Source organism: Lytechinus pictus, chromosome 3 (assembly GCF_037042905.1).
Source record: "Lytechinus pictus isolate F3 Inbred chromosome 3, Lp3.0, whole genome shotgun sequence".
NCBI classification, from domain to species: Eukaryota; Metazoa; Echinodermata; class Echinoidea; order Temnopleuroida; family Toxopneustidae; genus Lytechinus; species Lytechinus pictus.
The window spans coordinates 29,353,772-29,379,938 of NC_087247.1; the positions used below are offsets into that span (position 1 = coordinate 29,353,772).

Sequence of the window (26,167 nt, forward strand, 5' to 3'; positions counted from 1 at the left end):
ACGGACAGATAGATAAATGAACATACATGTACCTAGAAACAAATACTGTACACGTACATGTAGAGATCAAGATAAATATAGATAGACGGACAGGATAGGTCATTACACAGAACATGCTGGTAGATACAGCATTAACTCCATTTGTATTTTGTATGGGTTAAAATGTACTATACATGTACATATGTGTATATTATTTACAAGAGACCTTACTATGTTTCAGCGATAAGCTTTTTGAGAATGAATGGAATGGTGATAAAATAATGAAAACTACAAAGTAAGCATCGGTGTTTGATCGATGTCATCGAGCGCCGGTGCAGATTTTGCAAAATCAGTGCATCAAAAAAAAAATGAGTGGGATCGATGGAAAGAAATGCGGCTGTTTCGTTTGGTACACACAATCATCAAAATAAACAGTATTATTACCTATACGAGGCATTTTAGCAGATATATAAAAGTCATATTTCGCACGCTACTTTCAATCCGAGACCAACGAGGTAAACATTTGCCATGTTGCCCTCCCCGGGCTTTGCCCATAGGAATACTGTACAAAACAGAGGGCAATATTGGCCATATTTCTGCTAATACGCTTGCGCAGTAGGAGCCGATTTTGATCGCTAATTTCAGTATTTGAAAAATCTGGCTGGAACCAGTTTATGAACCAATGCATTGTAGATTTCTACGCGTTGAGTGTATGTGCGCGCCATGCATGATGCGCGACTGCAAGGTGACAATTTACGTCACAATGGCTTACTAATGGTTACTTTGCCAAGTTCGTGAATAACCTGAAATCAGAAGCAGTGATAAGCCAACAGGCTTATAACTTGTTCTGAATAATAGCTTGAATTATACATTGTACAGCCTTAGGTAATAATAATAATATTGACTGGCTCTTCTTTCGGGAAACATCAAATATGTTGCCCTTAAAAGAACCATTTTGCCTCGTCTAAAGACTCCGGCCAATATGATTCTGTTGCGGGCGACATATTTGATGTTCCCCTCAAGGCCAGTCAATATTATGTAAATGTCTAACTTAATAACTACTACTTACTTGAAATATTCCCCATAAATGAAAACTAATGTGTAATTAAGATGCCTATTCGCCATTAATTTGAAGTTTATTTTGATCCTAGTTCGAGTCTCACTCGTCTGTTCGAACTGAGATAATTTATGCACGATGAATTCATGAGTGGAATTTATCGTCATTGATTGCGCATGCGCCCTGTGCTTTAATCAAACCAGATCGAGATTGATCTAAAAAGGAAAATTATGACGTGATCAAAGTAAAATAAACCTTGCTTTCATCAACAATATTTCTTATGACCATACAACATCATTTAATCGTAATATTTTAACAATAATTTGCATATAATAATCATTTATATGAATTTAGAGCTTGATGTGAAACATTTGTATTTCATTTCCATTTTAATGACGGACATCACAAATTTGTGATCGAGGGATGAGCTGCACTTGTCTCAAAAAGTATGTCAGGATTGATTCTTGTACATTGTCTTTGCAGAAACTCTTCTCACTAGTTTCTTGTACATTCCAAGTACCGGTAGATGTTGTGCTCCATTCAGAACATAACAGCCTACAAATATGTTTCTTAATTGTACACTTTATTTGTACCCCTACAATGCGCATAATACCCAGACCCAGCATCTACATGGACAATACTCACTATGCTATCTGTGCATTAATTACAATATTAAAGGACAAGTCTACCCCAACAAAAAGCCGATTTGAATAAAAAGATAAAAATCCAACAAGCATTACACTGAAAATTTCATCAAAAATTTGAGGTAAATTAAAAAAGTTATGACATTTTTAAGTTTCGCTTAATTCCACATAATACATGTAGTTATTTGCACATCCCGGTCGGTATGCAAATGAGGGAACCAATGACATCACTCACTCACTTTTTCTTTTGTATTTTATTATATGAAATATGACATTTTATTTTTCTCCAGGTGTAATGTGAAACAAAGTTTTATTACCAATTACCATTGTTTAACATCACGGTATATGGTTCAGTCATGTTGGTCCTTAATGTCAAATCTATAAAAATTGAAATATTGTATAATTCAAACAATAAAAAACAAAAGAAATAGTAAGTGAGGGATATCATCAATTCTCTCATTTACATCTGACTAAATTGTGCATAACTATTTTGTAAAAAATAAGCGAAACTTTATAATGTCATAACTTTCCTTATTTTATATCCGATTTTGATAAAATTTTCAGCATTAATTATGCTTAATTGATTTTTCTTTGTCGATTCAAATCAAAATTTTTCTGAGGTGGACTTGACCTTTAATATGTACAGGCTTTCCCATCTACATGTAAAAACCAATAGACAATTGATACAAGTTAGATATTTTTTCACAATTCTTGTACAGATAATAAACATTATTTATTTATATGATGCCGTCTCAATAGAACTAGATTTCAGCCTCTTTTCTAGCGATCAGTAGGCTACGTTTCAATGGAATTTGCATTCAACTGAGGGTGTACATGTATAACACATCAGTCATGCATAAACGAATGTTAAGTTATCATTTATCTCGAAGTAAATGTTTGAAGTTTGCAACTATTCGGAGAGAATCGTGACATCAGGGCGGTTTCTCTCAAAATTAATAAAAGGCATCAACCTCAATTATGAACAAGTTAATAGAGCTGTGTACATTATGACCTGCAGGTTATAAGTATGTACATGTAGGCTCAATTGCAGTATGATCCTGATGATGATGATGATCTGTATAACAGAGATGACATCATCTTTCAAACCACTTTGACCTACAATGTACACACACCTGGGAGAGCATCATCTACATGTTATCATGTGTCATCCAAGGGCATACATGCTCTATCTTGATTTAATGCATCCCTTTAGTCACACATTAAAGGTGAATTGCCAGTTGGTCTACAGCCACTTAGGCCGGTATTCTGAAGTCAGGTTTAAGTTAAACTCAGGTTTAAAGTTGCGGTTTAAGTATGGAGAGCCAATTGTTACATAAATCACTAATGGTAGAGATATCATATTTCAGCTCATTTGGCTCTCAAATCATTCATAATTGACTGGAAGTATAAATAGATGATTGTCTTCACCATCGATGAATCAGGAAAGAGCACAGTAAACGTAAGAAACATACAATTTCAATAATAAACATTGTGACACTTTTGACTTCCCATAATTTTAGCACAGAGTTAGACCATGGTCTAAGTTTAACCTGACTTCAGAATACGGGCCTTAGTGTACTGCCCATTTGGTCTCATTCCACATGGTCTAATCCTATTTTGTATCAAGAATGGAATAATCGATATGAAGAAACAGGACTAAGAGAGAAAACTTTATTTCTTAACAGTGTGTTGTGTTTTAATGCATTTGTCAGAACATTATTTCAAGTTGATTAGATGACTTCATATCATCCAAAGAAATGTATTCAGTAAAAGCTATTGTTCATTTGAGTTCAGAACTAAGTTCCTTATGTGTAGTTGTAACTTTGTGTGAAATGGATCCCCAGGTCTAAACAACATGAATGCAGACTCGCATGGCCTTCCAAATGTCTGGTATTAAATTTCATCCAAATACAGAACAATACATGCTTCCAACCAGCATTTGAAGAAAAAAAAAACTTGGAGACTGAAAATATTTACATTATAATGACGAGGAGATTTATTTTATTTGATTAGCAATAAATTTCAGTTAATGATTAAGCCTTTTAATGCAGGAATCCCTTAAATTTGTTTACATGGCATGGCTAACTCACTTGAATTCAAAAGCTTTTCTTCACACGTTGTGCTTGTGTTGTTCTTATCCAAACAAATTCCACAATCATTCATGTTTCACTTAGAGTATTTATAACATGCTAAATTACATATTTTGGAGACCTTTTTGTGGTTAGTGGTAATTTTGATCTAAAAATCAAATGGATTGGAAATTGATTAATATTTTTATATTATTTGACCTAAGCCTTGCTTTGAAATTAAATTAATTTTAAAAAAGTGAATCCAAAATACAAGGGAAAAGGGAAAGCAATTGAGGTACATGTATGTTGCTTGTCTGTTTCAATGTATTGCATACTTGCCAATCTAATATCTTGTTTCAATAAATTATGACTAAAATATTCCTTCATCTACCCAAAAATAATTTGAATTACTGGCACAGTCAAGTCAACCAAGGTATTCTGAATCCTAAGAATTCAAAACATGTATGCGAATTTGTCCTTTGTTGACCCACGGTACACATTTGTCTTAATTTAAGAGCATGCGTTGCAGCTGGAAAGACAATTTGGATATGTCTGCTACGGCCTAGATGGGGGAAAGATCACCCATTGTGAAAGGAATCTATCTCCATTCTTTCCCCATGCTCCTGTTTTAAGGCATTTCTTCAACTGCTATGGACGGACAGATCACTTGTTTGGCATTGCTCATCAAGACTTGAACTGTGATCAGTCAACAAATAAATGGAGGAGATCCCCCCACAGTGCCCCCCAACATACTTTGAATGTCAATGTCGGGGTGGGATAAGTGCAAACACCCGATGTAATACTTGGTTCAATCCCTGCCTGGGCACGTTCCTTGCTTTTATGTATGCTGTTGATCTCAGTCTTGCTCGTTCCTTGCTTTTATGTATGCTGTTGATCTCACAGTCTCAATTTTCATGTTGATATAGACAGTGATGTAACTGTATTGCTCTCATTTTTGCATGTGATGATAGCTTTTCGGGTGAATTTGGATGATTTAAAGGCATAGTAAATATAGACGTTTGGTCTCTCCTTGCTATTCATGTAGAATGTGAATGCCCCTAAGAAACATAACCAGATATTGACAAATTAATATCCAGTGTTCGGTCACTAAGATCAAGTAGACCAAGTTCTTCTAAAAACATGTTTTTTCTTCTCCAATTAATATGCAGGGAGAATGAGGGAAATACCCCCCCCCCCCCTCTTTCTCTCTTACAACTAATTTCTTCATGAACTAAAATATATCCCGACAAAATTGTAACAGTATTAAAAAGATGAGGGATTACTCACAAAATCCAATTACTATATCCTTATTTATAAAATGAATTTGTTTATTTATGTATCAACAAGTCAAACTGGGAAGTGCATCCAATCAGTCTTAGAAAATTAAGTAGCCTTCCTTCAAGATTCTCCATCAATTTTCCACCCCAACGATTCAAATCTAATAATCATATTCACACTATCCATTACGCTCGATAAATCTTCACGCTAAGCTAGCCGTCTGCTCTCACCTTGCAGGAGATTTGTCGGGCCGGTGTAAGGCGAGTCACCTTCATGCATTCATGAGCTGTGTGACATTACCGATCCTTGATATCTGCATGTTGTCTCCGACTCAGCATGACTAAACTCATGTTCACATTTGGCATCTGTGGTATACTACATAGCATTCCTCATTAAAGGGGAAAAATCTAACTCTATGACTGCTACCGGTACTATGAAACCTTGTTCACATACACAGGTCTACATGTACATGTAGCTCTGTACAAAACTGTGTGATAATATTATATTGTCATCACAGAGGTGTTAAAGTTACAGACCCAGTACTAGACTGGCTAATTCCCAAACTCTAAAAGAAATCTGTATAAAGCACAGTAACCATACATTTACACACTTCATATGTCATGACAAAACAAACAAAAAAATTTAAATTGTTGGAGACATCTTTACATCCAGTCAATGCAACTTGCTAAAACTTGACAAATTAAACCCTTCTAAAAGGCATTTTAATAGACAGATTTTGTTTCATCATACATTTTCTACATGTATACCGTAAGTAACGGTCTATTAACCGCACCTTTTTCTCGGCAGGATAGAAGCAAAAGTCAGGGGTGCGGTTTATCTACGGTGATAGGTCTGAGCCAGACTCGGCCTAAATATAAACCAAGTCCATTTCCCCCTGAACGAAGGTTATTCACAGGGAAATCGGTTTTGGTTTATTTTATATCTATAGCTACTGTAACATGATATTTGATGTCTGTTATGATGACAAGGCCAGAGAAAGACTCAAGAAAATAATAATTAGCAGCCCGTCGTAAACCCTTCCAAACATGTACCGTAGACGTCTGCCAGTTCACAACACATCGAGTGGCCGGGCGTAGCCACCTGGGGCAATGTCGCTTAGAGGGGTATGAGCCACAGGTAATGGGAAGCGGTTATTACGATCTTGATCAAATATTGTCCATAAAAGTTTGATTAACAAACCCACCTACCTTCATGACACTAATTCTGACTTTATCCTTAAGTCATTGATTCAAAGCAGCGAAGTTCCCTGGCTAAGTTCAAACAGACGCCAATCATACTCAGTAATATTTTGTCACAGCCGAGCGAGAGTGATAGCTTGCATATCGCATGTGTTGTGCGACTTAAGCTGGCGCTATTCATTTTACCCCCCTCCCCCGAAGTTACGAAATTACTGCCTGCGTGCGTGCCATGCTTATTTTTTCTTTCCTATTTGCTTTTCATAAGATACCACCACAGGAGAGACGGCACGAAGCTGTAAACAAGTGGAATGCCTCTGGCCGTCTCACCTGCATCACGCGATTCAATATAGCAGTAGTGCTGATTTTGAAAACTACTATAACTCGCACAAGATGTTCAGTGATACTTGGTTACTCTTATTTCCACGTTTTATGAACTAGACCAATACACTTATAGAGATATGATGGCAATTCAACAAATACCCCCAACGTGGCCAAAGTTCTTTGACCTTACATGACCTTTGACCTTGATCATGTGACCTGAAACTCGCACAGGATCTTCAGTGATACTTGATTACTATTATGTCCAAGTTTTATGAACTAGACCAACACACTTTCAAATTTATGGCTGTAATTCAACAAATACCCCAATTTGACCAAAGTTCATTGACCCTAAATGACCTTTGACCTTGATCATGTGACCTGAAACTTGCACAGGATGTTCAGTAATACTTGATTACTATTATGTCTAAGTTTCATGAATCAGATCCATAAACTTTCAAAGTTATGATGGTAATTCAACAGATACCCCCAATTCGGCCAAAGTTCATTGACCCTAAATGACCTTTGACCTTGGTCATGTGACGTGAAACTCATGCAGGATGTTCAGTGATACTTGATTAACCTTATGTATAAGTTTCATGAACTAGGTCCATATATTTTCTAAGTTATGATGACATTTCAAAAACTTAACCTTAGGTTAAGATTTTGATGTTGATTCCCCCAACATGGTCTAAGTTCATTGACCCTAAATGACCTTTGACCTTGGTCATGTGACATGAAACTCAGGCAGGATGTTCAGTAATACTTGATTAACCTTATGGCCAAGTTTCATGAACTAGGTCCATATACTTTCTAAGTTATGCTGTCATTTCAAAAACTTAACCTCAGGTTAAGATTTGGTGTTGACGCCGCCGCCGCCGTCGCCGCCGCCGTCGGAAAAGCGGCGCCTATAGTCTCACTCTGCTATGCAGGTGAGACAAAAAAACTGGAAAAAAATGTGAATTTCTTTGTTTCTTGAACCTTCCTGTAATCCCGTATCTAACATTCATGCTATGACATTGAATGCTAGACAGATTCTGAAAATGATAGTGAGGTTGTGATGCGGGAAATGTGAATGTATATTTCAATATTCTTTCTATCCTAACTTTTTGAGGGGTACACATTTTACAAGCTTTGCTTTTTTAAGTGGACCGCTCCATTCTTCTCATGATATATGATTATATTGATTTAATTATATTTAATTATATTGATTATATTGATTTAAATTTGACATGTATGTTAATTTATATTTGAATCACTTATTGAATATGTATATTATTTATTCAATGTTGAATTTTGTTCATGCTTTTATTCAAATTGAATTGATCTATCATGTAATTATTTGTATTATGCTGAAGAATGAAAAATAAATTGAATTGAATTGAATGTTTCTTCCTCTCCTACGCCAGGAAAGACACGGTAGCTGTCAGTAGTGTAGCATAATTGTACAAGAACAGCAGTGCATGCTGTCATTGCTGTGTGTGTATACTGTGAGGTGAGTGTGTAAGTGGCCAATAATGTCGGAACCTTTCTTTCTTGCTATCATTTGTAGATGAATTGATCAAGAACAGCAGATTTCCGTATACCGGTAATCTCTCTTGATACTTTGACATCTTTAACTTAGTTTTCATTTCTTGGTACCTCAAATATGCATGTAAATGTGAGAAGGATTTTTTAGAAAAAGAGTGTGATGATTTTTTTTTCTTAGTCCAAAGTTGGGGGTGCGGTTTATAGTCCGTTACTTACGGTATGTGAAATCTTTTACTCACCTTTTTCTCAAACATTGCATCAATGACCTCTTGCATTTGTTTCTGAAATGTAAAAAAAAGGACAATAACTTATCATGAACAAAAGAGATATATGGGCAAAAGTAAATAACATAGCCTGTGTGAAAATAATGGGAAATAATTTATTGTTTCAATGACAAACTAATCTACATGTATGAATCCTTTCTGGTCACGAATGTAGCAATATTCTGGTGCATTTTATTTGATTATTTATGTATCCTGTGTCAATAGACTTCTTTTCATTTCAATTCCAGCACACACCATCAAGTAAAACAAAAATCATAATGTGCAAAAAATTATTTATAACATGACTGCTATCTACTAAAGATGGGAATAAACTCTAGTATATAATGTACAGTGTATGGCTAATAGAGAAACACACTTTCTCAGAAATTACTTACTGAAGTATTAATATCAAGACTTGTTAAACCTTTGTTAGTATGAAAAAAGAAAATACATGCAACTTGCAAGACATTTCCAGTTTGGTAAAACCCAATTAGCTAATTGCTCTCGGCCCATCCATGTACATATGTACAAGTAATATGCCCATTTTCCCCCTCATTATGCTACATGTACATTTGAACGAACTACACCTACCGGTAATTAAACTATATGTGCTTATCCCATTTGTTACACAGGTACAAAATACTGGTTCTTTGCATGTATCTCTCTAGAGCTCTCTCACATACACACACGCACAGACACCACATGCACACCCACGCAGACAAGCACAAAAACTTAGAAAAAATCCTCTCCAGGACGAGTTTAACTTGTTGCATGTGTACGCATCACTCAACTAATGAAATTCTCTTTGCTCCAAGTCCATTAATGCATCACCAAGAGCAGCAAAGTTCGCTCTAATGAAATGAATCCCAAAGGCCACCCCACCCACAGCCCCTGCCCCAGATTTGTAATACCCCTTCCATGAACTCACCCTCAAATACATGTCGTTCGGGTTGAATGCGAATCTGCAGTATACATTGCATTCTTGAATTCTGAAATAGTCTTTATTATTTTTAACAAGTCCAGCGAGCAAATGATTTGAAACATACATGTAATCATGGTATTTCAGGGCAGTGCCTGAATGTGTGAAAAACTGTATTATTGAAGAATCCCATTCTTAAAATTGAATAAAGATATGGAGTGCTGATCGAGTTCTAAGAACTGCACTCATAATATCCATGTACATGTAGGCCTAATGCAGCATATTCTGATCCTCAACCTTTCATGATCACATCTGATCCACATTTGATCAGCATCCATTAATTTATGGAAAGGGGTGCATAAGTCAAACAAAGGCATGACCATACTAGGCTTTACCCCTCTTCAGATTTGAGGAGGCATTCATTGTGAAGTAAACTCAGTTAGTAAAAAAAGCCACAGGTTTCAAAAACCCAAGTCTAAATGCAAGAGTTCCTGTAATACCAGGTCACTCAGTCCCTCGGAAAGGAACTAAAGATGCAGGTCTTCTCATCGGTAACTCATAAATTGTCTTCAAGAGTCAACAGATTGTTACTCACTCAGGCACTCAAGTGACTCATCATTCACATCTACATGTGATTCCCCAATCATACATCATTTTGGGTAAAAGCTAGACAGTACATGTATTCCCATTGAGAACCATTATTTCTTCTGTAACACATTACTGTACACTCTACAAATAAAAAATACAGTAACATAGGCAGGTTAAAACAGGGCAAACCCCTGGAAAAGGATATACTGTACATGTAGGTCCTTTTACTCTTAAACCCATCCCATCCCTCCCCCACCCTCCTATAACCAATTTTTCCCAAACAATATTCAAGAATAATATCATTTGACACACGAAAGGCAGTTCTGAGGTAATAAGCATGGAGGGGAGAATATTTTCCCCTTTTTTACCATGTTTTACTACAATATTGTTTCGACTATGATGGTGATCAAACACAGTATTCTGCACTATAATACATTCAGAAACAGCAAAATAACATATTTTGATCAAATACAAGTACATAAGTATACCTACATGTATGTCACTTAATATACAAAGATTTTTATTTTTGAGGTCATCAGGAACATATTGACCATGCCAGTCCAGTCAACTGAACTTGAAGACAGCATGAATTCTATGCCAATTCACCTCATAGCAGTATTTTTCTCTTGTTGACCAAGGTTTGCTCAGATTACAATTGGCAAACAGAAATAACCGGAGCTCCAGAACAAGACAAGTTCATATAAAAAAGGTGGAATTCATCTGAGGAGGGTCTTTTTTGCGCAAAGGTTAAAAAATTCAATCGAGCTCTCCTTTTGAGTGTATCGCTCACCTGACTGAATCAGAATGAAATGTCAGATCATCATGCAAAACTGTATCAATACTTTCTGTGTTTTCAGAGCAAATACTGCAGTCAGTGCTCAGCAGATTGGATTATAATTCATCGTATTGCATGCACATGTTGATGTATAGAGCTATTAATGGTAAATTGGCATTTACACACCCTAAATTTAAGGGATTTTCTTTCTTTCTCTAAATAGTTGAAATAAAATATTATAAGAAGCAACTGACTTGCAGTTGCAGGTATAACTCATCATTTTCGATCTCAATCTATTATTTGTTGCATGCATAATATAAGCTTGTTGAGGCAACAACATTAACAACACCATCAACACTGGTGTGTTGGCTCAGTTGATAGAGCATCCTTTCTCACATCCGAGAGGTCGGGAGTTCAAACCCAGACCGCGTCAGACCAAAAGTAAAAAACAAGGGACTTGTTGCAACCCTGTTTGGCATTTAACATTTAAGGGATAGAGCCTTGTCGATCTGGGGCTGAACAGTGGCTGCCGGGCCCACAATCAATTGGGTGAATTTTCGGAATATTACTATTCTCAGATTTCTATTTCGAAAAAATAAACTATGGATTTTCACTTTTTTATGTTTTCATCATCAACAACACATCCACAACAACGTGGAATGCCTCTGGCAGTGTCACCTGCATTAGGTGATTCAATATAGAAGCAGTGCTGACATTGAAAACAACTATAGATGAATATTAACAAAAAACACCTAGGAGACCTTTGACCTCGGTCATGTGAACCGAAACTCATGCAAGATGATCAGTAATACTTGATTACCTTTACATACAATGTCCAAGTTTCATGAACTAGGTCCATACAACTGTACTTTTAATGTTATGATAACATTTCAAAAACTTGAACTTGATTAAGATTTCAATGTGATGCCAAGGTCGTAGTTGGAAAAGCAGTGTCTATAGTCTTGTTCTGCTATGCAGGCGAGACAAAAATGGGGTGAATCTGCATTTGTTGTGCACTGTACATGTAGTTAACATAATTATAAAGTATGTGTGTTATTCAACAGGAAAATAACATTTTCTTATCCAATACTGGCCTCAAATTACATTTTGCATTATCACACAAGCCAAAGAAAGTCTTCCACTTGATTTGATTTGAATTTGATGAGGAACGCTATTAAGTTGGCTAGATTTCAACATACTGTACTTGTCTCCCCATGTAGACCATGGATACAATCAGTTACAGACGAAGAAACACATCATTCAAGCAACAGCAGATAACATATTGTCACTAAGTCACTATTACCCCTTTCATATTGGCCTCTTCCTTTTTTGCTGGCGAAGAGAAAAATGTGCCCTTTCGCACAGACATCTCTTCCCCGGCGCAAGTCGATGGGTACATGTAATTTGCTCGGGCGAAGTAATATTCTTATTTTCTGATATTGCAATATACATGTTCATGTAGCATATAACGTTACTCATTAGCCGATTACAAAAGGTGTCAAAAAGATTATAAGCAAAACAACAAAAAAAGATACATGTAGCCATAGTATTCTAATATTTTCAGTGCAATTTTAGCATGTACAGTACATGTACAGTAAGAGACGTTTTTGTAATAAATATTGTTATTCATAAAAGAAATTTCTATGGATTGATCAGCCATCCACCTTTATATAGCGTGAGGATTTCGGGGATATGAAATTAGACCTCTGACGTCATTTAAGCAGAGAAGTTCCCCGGTGAGCTTGCATATTGGCCTTTCCCCCGGTGAAGTTCGCAGGGGAAACCATTTCGCCGTGGAAGTTCTCCGGTGTACCTTTCATACTGGACACTTTCCCCTTCGCTGGCGAACTTTGCCGGCGAAGTTCACCGGGGAAAAGCGCAGTATGAAAGGGGTATAAGAAGGAAATTATGCTTACTGTATCTCATGAGGAATCTTATTTCTTAAAGTGGTCTCTAGAGGTGAATTTGTACATTATCAGTGCAATATGATTAGCAGCAAATTTAAAATTCAACAATGGCTCAAGGCTGGAGTAATACATGTACCTACATATTGTCATTTCTTTCCAATGAATTGATAATTTGCTTACCGACATGCAATAATTTGGAAATGATGGGCGTTTCTTCTGACAGAAAGAGCTTATTCCATTCTTTACGAACATAATACAATTTGACTGGATTTGCAGCTTTGTTGTTAATACTTCAGTTCAGACAAGCATTCAGAAAGTTAGAGAATGACATTACAAGAAGCAGATTTTGTAGGGTAAAAATAAGTGTATGTAGTTTGCTAAAATTCTGCTGCTGAAATCTGCTTTAATAATCGTTTCTCCAGGATATTGACTTATTCAGCATAAAAAAATACATGAGGGCAATGCACAAATTCACCATCATGACGGCCCAAATTGCTTCTAAAATTTCCTGAATTGTATGCTTTGGGGCGAACATCTTTTCAAGAGTCGTAACAAGATATAGGCCTATGCCAAATCAATATTCATGAACATTTCGAAAATAAATATTCTACTTTAATATGGCAGAATAATAGCCCTGGAATCAATTCAACCTGAATGTGAAAAAAAAAGGAATTACCCTGATGATATATTGCGTGGCTCATTATGGGATACCAAAAATATTCTGCGAGTTCATTCCTTTTTTCCACATGTACATGTAAATAGATTCTCTATGCGATTTTCTTAACTTTATATAATCATTCTTTCCTATAAAAATAGCCTAACAAAAACTTTTGTTGAACAGATTACTACAAGTACAGTACATGTACATTGGTTATTGCTGCATTCATTCCTTTACTTCAACTTTACTGTACATGTACCAAGATAAATTATTTGAAACCTAGAAAGAGAAAAAGGAGCAGCAAACATTTCCATCTCCAAATCCAGACATACATTGTACATGTAGTAGCCATAGCAATCCATGGCAATGTTTGGTGTAAGCAAGCAGCCATGTTGTTACCATGGCGCTGCTGGGCAGTTGGGTAATCGCTATTAATGAGGTGACAGGAACTGATCGATCAATATTTCCCATTTTCTTTCCTGATTAAAGACAGCTGGCAATAAGTTTTTTTTTATTAATACACATATTACAAGATGCTACTACTTCAAACAGAATAGTAGCTCCATGTAATTTGTGGAAATGAATTACACAATATTTCATAATTTTGTTGTCTTGAATTGCCTTGTTGCACAACATAATACCCTATTTTCAATTTCATCTTTACAGCAGCGCGCGACACTGGCACCGGTCCAACGGTCCCAGACCAGCAGAAATTGCTGTTGGGCCAGTAACTTTTCAGAAATAGCCAGATTTACTGGTCCGACATGACCAGTAAAAAAACTTATACAAAACATAATAAATGGCTCTTCAAAATTGAGAAATGGCTCTCATGAATTATGTTGTGTGTGTACTGTAAGTATACATGTGTGTATATATTTTTTTTCTGGGGGGCAATATAAGAAATACAAGACAGTAAAACAAACTCAAGTATTTATTTTTTTCTTTATTTTTGGGGATCAGTAAATTTCACGTTCGTACCAGTAAAATATGGAAAAACTCGCTACATGTATCTACTGGTCCGACATGAACAGGTTCGACCAGTAGAAAAAAAGGGTTAGTGTGGAGCCCTGTTTACAGTTAAGTAATATTTTTTGTCTTTATTAACAAAATAGGAACACATGAATCCTTGACCATAAACTTTGACTAATGTAGAATAGATGTGAATCTGATGACTAAAATTGTGTAACATCCAGGTAAACAACAGTATGATTCTCAAGAAAAAATAAATGCACATGGCTTTATTTATTTTTTAAAAATATTCTTCAGTAAGGGAATGTTGAATGAAACATACATTAATTTTCAATTGAAATATCAATATCAAATGCAGTTAATTGAAATTCAATTCACACTTTCTGTTGCATGAAGCAGACCAACAATCACTAGCATCTGCCAGTATCTTGTATGACAATTAAATTAATTTTCAGACTTTACTTGCCCCAAAATATGCAATAAATAGGCTGGGAAAATTCACAATAAAAAGTGTCTTGCAATGCCCACAAAGAGTTAAGACTCGCCTGCAGGCACAGACCCTGATTGAAACTTTGATTAACAAGTGGATCTCCACACAAAGACTACAACAGATGAACCTTGCTGTTTAAATTCAGGCCATAAGTCCACAAGTCATTGTAGGTTTTGCATTCAGACCCTTTAACTCAAGTGAAGGGTTTACACACCAAGACTAGTGTTAGACCATGGGCCGTCGGCGTCGTAGAAAGAGTTGCAATCAAACGCAACTTGGTTTTTTGGCCAATCGTAAGTGCATATTCAAAACGTGCGCTTGTTCTTTTTTTTTATGTGTTTAAAACAAACTATTGTTTGCAAAAGCCTTTCAATCTGACAGCCCTTTTATTCTTCTTTCAAAACATTTTAAAACAGTAAAAAGACAAGTTAATTTCAGAACGGACACAAGATATGAAGGTGTTTTCTACATGGAAAAGAGAAAACAGAGAGACTGGGAATAAATTACATTAAAAGCAGTTGATGCAAATTGCAAGTTAAGCCACAAATGTCAAATTACCATTTTCAATCTAATCAGTCGCGCTGCATTCCTTTTCACCTTAGCAGATGTACGACTCACACTGGCTCAGTTGAGAATCGAGAAAAGAAAGTATGATTAAAAACACTGCTCCAAGGCAGAAATACTTTAATGTTTCTATGTCTAATAACAACCAACACCAACTATGCCATAAACCTTCCATCAACCATGCGATCCAAAACTACATATCGGTGTCCTCTAATTTGCTACTGAATCTTTTTTCCTTTTTTTCATTTAGGTAGTGAAAATATGGTATCATTTAGTTTATTTCATATATGTAAGCAACAAGCTCTTATACCACATTACTGTTCAAAATAATTCTGGTGAAAGTTATTAAAGAAAAGAAACAAAAACTGTATTTGGCATACATGTATGTCATGCTTCGTTACCATTGTACAAGCTGGTGAATACCAATTACGATACTTATAAGAGTACAAGTATGGGTGTACATGCACAACGCTCAGATTTCTTTTTGCCATACCTCATCTAGTGCCCTGAAGAGTAGGATATTTTTCACAGCTTCGGTAAGACGCGCTCTCTGTTCATCTGACTTCGGGTAGACCAGCTGCATTTGGACAAAGGAGAGAAAAAAGGGAGGCAGAATTTACAGGAAGTGAGAGGTGGAAATTATCATAAAGCCAAGATGACTTGGAAACACTGCAGGCAGATGTACATGTACGCTTATCAATATTGTCGATTTCACGGTTGCCTGCATGCTCGGCTGATGAAATTGTCATTTTTTGTTACAAACCTTGAATTGCAAATTATTTTCATCACATCTTTCAATTTGCTGTCAAGACCAACAGAATATAAAGAAATTATAGATTTTCAAACCCAGTGTGAAGAAAACTTTTCATGGCTGATTTTCATTTCATACATGTGCAGCAGTTTTCCTTTCTTTTAGGATTGATACAATTCATTTTCTCCAAACATTAAATATAATTTAGACGACCTTCTTTCTTGTATTTGTTATCATGTATTCCTACAATCATAGACCAAATACAATAAATGCAAAATCTACATGCATTTTTCAATCTTAATCCTTTTTTAAAGTTAATGTACCCTAAGCAGACATAAGATAAATTCCTTTCCAATAATGCCATTGAAAGAAAATCTAAGTCTATATTTTTGTTGAGTTATGTTTTTCTATGGCTTTGTGAATTAGCTGCAAGCATCCGAAGATGGTTTGTGCGTTGATACGTAACCATGGTGATAGTCCTGCCATAGAGGCTATCTCATGGCTATTCATAAACCTGCCTTGTGCCCCGTATCAGGTATCCCAATATGCCTCACCGTACATGTAATATTCATTATTATTCGGGGTGAGACAAACAACTCGTTACACAATCAAATTTACTAACTTGAAAAGGCAAATTAACCACTTCCATCACATAACTTATTTTGTACTAATGATTTACATTCATCATTGAATGCAGTCAGTCTTGCCCAGCAACTTATCTTGGGAACCGTGGTTTTTCTTCTTTTTTTCTTTGTTTCTTTTTCCTTTATTTGATTGTTTGTTTCTTTCTTTACATCTTTCTGTCTTTCTTTCTATAATGATGTGAGAACAGTGATATCATATGACATTAAATGTCACTACACGCATTATCTACCTGTTTGAAAAGAAATGTTATGAACAGAAATATATGATGCATGACACTTTCTTGTCACATCATCATTATTGAAAGAAAAAAAGAGAAAGAAATCAATCTTTGAAGAAAAAGGAAGAATGGCTTAAATTATCCTCACCTTTTGTCCATCTGTGTCATTATCTGCCTCAGGATCATACTTCTCTGCACAAACTGAAATGAAAATATAATGAAACATATAAACAGTACATGTACATATATGTAACTTGAAATTCACAATGGCATAACATTGGCAAGACTAGTCAGAGTACATGCCTATGTACGTACACAGTCTATACACTAAAGATACATGTACTGTATCTGGGACAAAGAGCGCATGATCATTGGTTTATTAGCTCTATAGATGTAATAAAGTTGTCACAGTAAGAAATACTATTGAGAGGTCTTGAAATCACGGTTTATATCATCGATGTCCTACATTGTACACTGCAATTGAAGAAAAAATTAAAGTAAAAAAATTAAGGCAATTTATCCCACCCCCTCAAAATGCTCAAAAGAGCCCAATTCATCGCCATGTTAAAGATTATCCAATGTTGCAGAATTAGGCAGTAAGCTGCGAAAAGTAGCGCCCGAAAATCAAAAAAATAATACATTGCCTGCAACAGGGATTTATTAAACATAATACTGAGCTTTATCAGGTACTGTAATGTATATAATTTCTTGGTCATTGGCATTATAAAAATATGCATGAATCCACATTGAAAACTACATTATATGTCATGAGCTGTTAAATACAATCTTAATATCCTACAATGATAGAATTGAGTAGCAGATCTACTTCTCAAATCCCCTCACAATTACGGAAAATGAAGCATCAAGTTCTTGATCTACTGAGCTCAAGTCAAGCCTGACCACGTACAGTTAACCAACCATCTTTTGGCTGTTGGTCTTCACCCCTGAATGCACGAGCAAGCCCAGTCAGGGACGACTGATTGCACTCAAGAAGACTCCCAACGATCATCAATGAATGAACATCTTGGGGATATAGGTTTGAAATTTGATGTTCATTCCATTCTATAGGCGGTGCTGCACCAGCCCGAGTTCGGGCAATCTCGAGATTTTAGCCCGATTGGCCCTCTTCGCAATAAATCTCGAGATTCAAGAAACCCCGTCTCCACCATCGCAAGAAGAGCGATTCCTGCTCGAGCGAGGCATCGATGCATTATGGTCTGACGCTGTGAATAAATCATCCAGAGTGCGTCTGCACCTGCGAATTAGCGGGATAATTTGTAAAATAGCGTGCTATTTTGCAAATAATCCCAAGTTGACTTGGGATTGCAATCTCGAGATTAATCCTACGAACTAGCACGATAATTGCGTCTCCATTACAAATAATCTCGAGATTGTTCAGATCGGGATAATTTGCCGGATCAGAAACAGCGCGCTAATTTGAAAACTCGGGCTGGTGCAGACGGCCCTTATTACATTTTAGTTGGTATAAACTTGGGGTAATGCTTTTTTTTAAACTTACTTATCAGATTACTAATCGTTGCAATCATGCAATATTAAACACCAAAGCACAATATTATTTTTTACTACAGTCATACATGTACATACTATATTTCAACGAGTCAAAATATCTATCATTCCTGAGTAATAGTTTTATCAGTGGTTGTTTGATATTATTTTTGTAAAAACTCATCCGCATGAATATATGTGCCCCGATTATTGCACATGTTCTTTTCATATTTCTTTTCATCATTGATCAACATGTAATGTATAAAAACATAATGTACATACATGTATGGCCTACAATGAATATGCAGAAGCAAAATGCTATGAATAACTGACTCTCCAGTGGCTTCCATTGTGTACTGTACAACCCTCTCAAGTACCCATTACTATCGTTTTTCAAGAAGTCCAGGTGCCTTCGAAGGGGTTCTTGTGTCACTGACGCATTTCCTTCCAATAATCAATAATCACCCAGCCATTTTTTCTTCTCCAAACCTACAGTATGGGCTCTGCAAAATGGGGGCAAGTTGAGCATTCCAAGTACCAGTATACGTACTTTCATACATGTAATTGTGTAATAATTGCAAGGCCTAGAACTGCACATGTGAACAAATTTTCTTTGCAAATACATGAGGCTATACATGTACAGTACATGTATATACATGTACATGTACATAATATTGGTAATTTGATTCAATACAGTATGCAGTATTAAGCCTTCAAAATAATTTTACTGCATGATAGTGTCAACGTTGGGGTTGAGATTTACATTCAAAACCATCCTTATTTGAGTAAAAAAATAATCCAATCAAAGCAGCAGGACATTGATTTTACCTATTTCTTTTTTTACAACAAAGTTGTACGCACTTTAAAATAACACTAGCTGTATGCAAATGCTGATGATGTTACACAATCTTTTTTAATTCCTTTTGTGGTGTAAAATACATGTATAGGCTACTTTAACTCCTGATGGAAGATGTAAACTCAACATCACTACGTACTTATTACTATTTTAGTGAATCAAAAGAAAATTTTGAAATTGACATTTCATACACCAAATTGTTGTTCATTCCTATTTTCAGATGAGCTGGGGATTTTTTTTTTAATCATGACAAATCAGGAAAAATTACAGGGCGGCGGAGGGTGATTTCACTCTCAAAATGCTCAAGAGCAGCCAAAAATAAGAAAGAGCCCAGAAAAATCCCCTTTCACTGCAATGTTAAAGCTTTTCCAATTTTACAGATTTTAGGCAAAACATTGTAAAAAGTAGCCCCTGAAATAAAAAAATATATATATATTTTGCTTGTGTCTGTATGGATATAAGATGTGGTTTTTATTTAGGTATGTGTACTGTATATCGATAAATCTTGCTGTTGCTTAACCTATCATACCATCATGGCCCCGTCTTACGAAGAGTTACGATAGATCCAATCAATCGTAACTCTTTGGAAATCCATCAGTGTCATAATTTTTTTTACAGGAAATTTGCACAATGTCTTTTGTAAACAAAGAGAAGCACAGCCAATTTTTCTAGAAAACATTGAATGCATGAATATACATCATATTTAGAAAATATTTTGAACAATCACGCATAACAGATGTTGACTTTGCTGGCCGTCCATAGTTGTGATTGATCGGATCAATCGCAACTCTTTGTAAGACGGGGCCCATATGTTTACAACTGATATGATAATTGGTCATAAATCTGAAAGTAGGATTGTTTTATTATTATAGATAATGATCTTAATTTAGAATGAAGGCACCTTCAAAAGAGATTGTCATAATTCTATTTACAAAGCTGGGTCTAGGGAAAAAACAAAGAGTCTACGAGTTTGATCACTTAATTTTCTCAAACGGCTTCCAGGTCATTTCTAACCAACCCCTTTATGTTTTCTCAATAAAGTGGCACTCTGGCGCTGTATTATTCCATTAGACAAATAAGCCAGAGACCTGGAGTGATCTCAATGCAAACAACTTAATTGTTTGACTTTTTTGGCCTGCTCTGGGCTAAATAGTGAAAGTAAACATGAACGGGCACATATCTAATCACGATGGGATGGAAAGTTGGAGTGTATTTAGAATTAGTGCTTTTTGTCCATGGACAGAACGGTAAAAGCGATGTTGACTTAAGTTTGAATAGCAGAATGGACTCACTGATAGTTCATTCAACCTAAGCGTCAAAGGATGACACTCTAATTGTACCAATAACACTCCAATTCATTAGACCAATATGCTTCTTCCAGGTTAAGGTCCTTGGAACAAACCAAGCCACCAAGGTAACCAATTGGTACAAAAGAAAAGACGGTGTGTTGCTGTCCAGTTTCCACGGCAGGCCTTGAATTTGTGAATTTGCAGGGCAATGCCATTTTCATTTACAATGGTACATTTCCATGTTACAACTGGAGATAAAATGTAGCAATAATAGCAATATCCAACTCTACATGTACTGTACATCCTATGAGTGGGACTGCACTATTTTCTGGAAGCATCATGTATGCCAGTTTTCAAAACATCTAGAAAGCAAACAAAAAATAATATATTTAATATTTTGTTGAGAAGGTATTGGATATTATACACGTCGAGTTTTGGCCAAAAATAATTGGATACACGAGGTTGAATTCAAGGTCAAAAGGTTAAGGTTAATTTATTCAAGATTGCTCCTACATGTATGTAAAAAGTAGTATGTTAATGTTATTTATTTCATCTTTATTACTCCCTTTCCAATGATGCCACTTGCATAAAATTTAGACCATCCGTTACCGCACAAGGGCTGTTAGAAAATGGGCGACCACACCCATTTTGACTAAAAATGCCCCAAAAGGATATGTCATAGCGTGAGAACCGTAAGGCGCACAGCGCTAAAAATGAAAATTTCTGCTTTTATGATGTCAATTAGTCTACATACAAAATATGAGCAAATTTGGAATTGGTATGATTTAATTTTAATTTTTTTTGGTGATTTGACATGGAATGACCCCTCTGTGAATTTGGGCCGATAGGGCATCAAAGGTCATGTCCTTGGTGTCCTTACATGTAGATTAATTTCAATCCTGCTCCATCTTTGAATAGAAATTGCGCATTGCTCACAAAATTATAAGGAGGTTGTACACGTATGAATAGCAGATACCCAAGTTTATAGGCTCTGGCCCGTATTCTGAAGTCGGGATTAACTTAAACTCAGGTTTAAAGTTGTGGTCTAAGTATGGACAGTCAATTGTTACATAAATCACTAACAGAAGGGATATAATATTTCAGCTCATTTGGCTCTCAAATCATTCATAATTGTCTAGGAAGTATGTATAGATTATTGTCTTCACCATCGATGAATCAGGAAATAGCACAGCAAACATAAGAAACGTACAACTTAATAAAAAAATTGATACTTTTGGCTGTCCATACTTAAACCACAACTTTAAACCTGAGTTTAACTTAAACCTGACTTCAGAATACGGGCCTCTGTATTTAAATGTGACACACATACTTTACAGGGAATTCACCAACCCTGAACCTTTTTACAAATACATGTATTCTATTTTTCAGTTTACATTTTTTTTCCTTAGAAAAAACAAACAAATATTCTCACCTGATTTCCTTCTGGCATATCTGTTCTTGGGAAGTTCTGTCGAAATAAGAAAATGAAAATAATTATTTTTAGTAATCATATCAAAACTACCGAGGTACCAGCAGCTTTCAAGCTTTCAACAGAAAGTACATGTATTGGACATACATGTACAGTTCAGACTGAGAGCAAGGGGTGCTTCATAGACTGAAGTTATAGGAAAGGACATGCCACATACATTTTGAACTACCTGTTGGGCGTTTCATAAAGCTATTCGTAAGTTACAATATACTAGTCGCTGGTAACTTATAAGTTACGACTTACAAGCAATATTACAAACAACATGTGATCCTTTCTTTTGGAAAATGATGATATTCATTTGTGTTGATGTAGTTTCTATTGGGTCACCAATCATTTGAAAAGTCGCTCGTACAGTGTAATTTACAAACAGCTTCATGAAACACCAATCACATACTTTTAGAGCAAATTATGTTCAATCACAGGGCAACTCTGGGATACACGCATTACATTACAAGCATTGTGGCGTACATGGTTCAGACTCTTGTCTTGTAATCAAGGGTCATGTGTTCGAATCCAACTCCGGCCTACATGTACAGTAGCATCCCTTGCCAAGGCATCAATCCTAGTTTACACTTTCTACCCTAGTGTATGGGTACCCAGTAGAATCTAAAAAACCTCGATGCCCTCAATGAGATTAGAAAATCTTGTGCTCCCCAAAGAGTGGAGAAAGTGCATACACTGTGTGGAGGCAAGCCAGTACCCCATGACCACAGAAATTAAATCTGTAAAATGCTCAGATAAACACTACATGTATGTAAAATGGAACATTATTAGAGATATCAAATTAATTAGAAACACTTTCTGCCAACATCACAAACAGAGATCAACTGAAATGGCATCAACAAATAGTGCTGATCATTTTATTGCACTGTCAATGTCATTAATCATTTCCATTATCATTTACGTAATAAAAAAACAGTAATCTGTATCTGTAATAGCACAATGGTAATTCAACCGAGCGCAAAATTAAGTAACGCGCGAATTAACGTCAAAACACCATACATGTATGTGTCAAGATGACAACCAAAAAATTACTTTTTTTCTTTCCAGGGCTCTTTTTGGAGAAACTTAAACATTTTCCAGGGCTACTTTTTCATTTTCCAGGGCTACTTTTTCATTTTCCAGGGCTCTTTTTCCACTTTCCAGGGCTACAATTTCTGGAGCTATTTTGCGGCTTTTTTGCGTTTGTGTGTGAGGGTGTGTCTGTGTGTGTGTATGTGAGGGTGTGTGTGTGTGTGTGTGTGTGTGTGTATGCCACATTGAAGGGATGCTGGTCAGCACATGTACCACATGCACTATTCACGCCCGTAAACAGAGATTCACAGGTAAGTTCTCTTAGCTGACACGATCCTATGATGGACTCGCGTGCGCTGAAATGAGCAATGTTATTGTGCCACTGTATCTTGTATTTGCTTGTGTGACTCTGCGGGCAGCTCCGCGGTGATTTACGTACATATATACGTGATGTTCGCAACTGCAGTCGGGCAATGAGTTTGGGATTTTGTAGCACAATTGGTGTGCGCGGTAGGAAACAGCTCAAGATTGTAATATAAGCGGTCACACGCAAATGCAAACAAGTACACATTTAAATGCAATATAATGTATAATTTAAATGCAATCACGTACGTATGCATGAAATGCTACATAAATATACAGTGTTGACGGGGGCGATTATGAGTTTTGCAGTCGCCCTCGTGTGAATGTTTTTAGCCCTTTTCCGGGGCTCTTTTTGGACTTTCCGGGGCGAATTCGCCCGCCGCCCCCGTGTAATTTTTTGGTTGCAAGATGATGAAATTACAGAATGATGAAAAAAAAGCTCTCTTATCAACAAAACAAAATACTGAAAAGTGAACCTCTGGTGAAATACAAAGATGACCTATCAAAAAAGGACACTGCGAAGGCTACAAAAGGATACTTTTTTTGACATATCAATATATTGATTATTCACTTAAGAAGGTTGCTCTGAAGTTTAGTGACATTACATGTATGAAGGAGAAATTATCAACCCTAAAAAATATGTTTGAGGACTGTACGTACGAAATGACAAAAGGTGTACAAATGTATACTGGATGGGACCACTGATACAATGCAAGAAATTAGAATTCCTTTTTTTTACAGTGACAGCCATGCCAATAATATGTCAATCTTAAAATTGACAACTTTTGAATTTTAATCTTTCTTTCTCTTCTGTTTGTTTTATTCATTTTCCCACAAAAGATGGAGGATTATTACTTAAGATATTGTTGACGAGAAAAGTTTCAGTTAAACCACAAAATACAGAGAAAACTTCATCTCTTTGCAGTTTGACTTTGAGAGTAAGATCTATTTTCCGACAATATTATTAACACATTTAAGAAAATGAATAATTTCTTTGCAAGATATTAAATGGAAATGGAGTGCGTACATGTAGCTTTAGTTTAACCCCTTCCGATTCGATTCTGGCGGCAAAATTAAGATATGTTCAGCAAACACAGATTTTTGTTTCAGTGAGATTTGTGATATCTTAATGATCTCTTTAGAATATTTACCACTCAGCCTATTAACTAAAAAATATAGAAAGAGAAAGACAGTCTGTTCAAATCATTTGCATTTTTTTACCCCCCCCCCCCATAAGAATTAAGAAAACCTAGATCTATTTCTCGAATCTCGGCCATGATCAGTCCAGATCTTGATTTCACATCACTTCTTCTTCTTCTCTATAAGTACAGGCCACCGCCTGGCGTATTGTCGTACTGTCAGGCGTAGTGTCGCACTTGTTATTAAACATGTTAAAAAGAGATTGATCTAAGCTAAGCAAACTGATCACTGTAATAATGTAAACATGTGAACATGATAATGAAGTTTGGTTTAATTTAGCCTTTTTCATGCCTAATCGGGTAGAGAACTATATACATGTATATTCAACCCATTTTTATCTACCTGGTGGTTCATCGTCGATGTCAGATTCTGCATCTTCTGGTGCAGTGAAAGTCACTCCACGTTTTCCACCCAAACTTATGTTATTTTCTTGTAACTTAGCAAAGTATGTCGAAGCGAACTCGACTAAATCAGAGGGCTTTTCTCGAAGCACAGCTACGGTGAAGTCCTGCAACAAGTCGGTGAGACCTTCCGGTATTTCGAAGTTCATCGTGCCGTGATCAGATGTCCACCGTAAACAAGATAAAATCTCCGATCCAGGCAGTAGCCTTGCAAGATCTTGACCCAAAGTAAACTTTCTCTAAAGCGTCTATAAAATCGTACTATTGCTTACTCCTGGATAACACTGCTTTGCAGTTTCAAACGCCCTCCTTTTGAACAAGACATAAACACAGTTCCTACTGCAAAGCCGACAGCGAAAAACACCCGCGAGAAAAGGTCGGTTAACCAGCCACACACCGTACCGGCATCTAGCGCTGGCCTGATCTACCCCGCTAGGGTACCCGCGAAAACACGTTGGCAACCCAATTTCTGCTAAAACTTGATGGCAGCTGCGCTACAAAAACTACGTGAACTTTTAATAATTGTGTGTGTGTCTATGGTGCAGGTGCGGTGTGTGTGTGTGCGTTGCGTACGGCGCGTTGCGCTTTTTGCAAGCAATGTTGCGCCAGATAATCGTCTCGCCAGCTAGTCTGGGAGCGATGCGCCAGCCAAGTTCACCCTTTTGACCTAGAAAAACTACTCCCAAAATGGAAGGGGCAGAGTGAAGAAATCCGAAATAGATTGACATTATCCGGCGGAACCGGGGACCAGGGGCCACAATAGTTTTGGCAAAAATATTTTAGAAAGAGGGGGGGGGGGGAAGCGAAACATCAAGGATAGGAAAAATGAGAAAGAATGATTTTTTAAATATGTATTTAAGTAGGCCTTCTTTATTAAGATAAATCATCAAAATCACAATATCTACTAAAGATTTACAAGATCAAAACAAAATCATAGAACATACAAAGAATAAAAGGGCACGTTAAAATAATTATTAAAAAAAAAGAAAAAGATAAATTTTCCGTGAAGAGACTCCAAGACGAGACGGGAAAGAAACCAACTTTCGAGCAGGAAGAAAAATAAAATAAAAATAAGAATAATGAATTTACCTTTTCTTTCATTGTTCCATGGACCGTAAGTCTGCCTCTTTTTATTCTTTTATCCGAAGAGGTGGTGTCAAATCTGCCACTCAACAAAAATTCATCCTGATAGAAAGCCATTTTACCAGAATTACTCACTTTAGGCTTAG

General features: G+C 36.3%; 1 protein-coding gene across 2 annotated transcripts in view; it reads right to left on the reverse strand.

Moving 5' to 3' along the window:
* The window catches only part of LOC129257484 (cAMP-dependent protein kinase type II regulatory subunit), a 60,270-nt gene extending 34,770 nt beyond the window's left edge, over positions 1-25,500 (reverse strand). For both annotated transcript variants that reach the window (XM_064096770.1, XM_054895815.2), the window contains exons 1-5: positions 24,880-25,500; positions 21,904-21,939; positions 16,969-17,021; positions 15,701-15,784; positions 8,314-8,355 (exon numbers count right to left, since the gene is read on the reverse strand). In XM_064096770.1, the coding sequence (XP_063952840.1) occupies positions 8,314-8,355; positions 15,701-15,784; positions 16,969-17,021; positions 21,904-21,939; positions 24,880-25,087 (423 nt within the window). In that variant the 5' untranslated portion in view covers positions 25,088-25,500. The remainder of the gene's footprint in view (positions 1-8,313; positions 8,356-15,700; positions 15,785-16,968; positions 17,022-21,903; positions 21,940-24,879) is intronic.
* Positions 25,501-26,167: the final 667 nt, after the last annotated feature.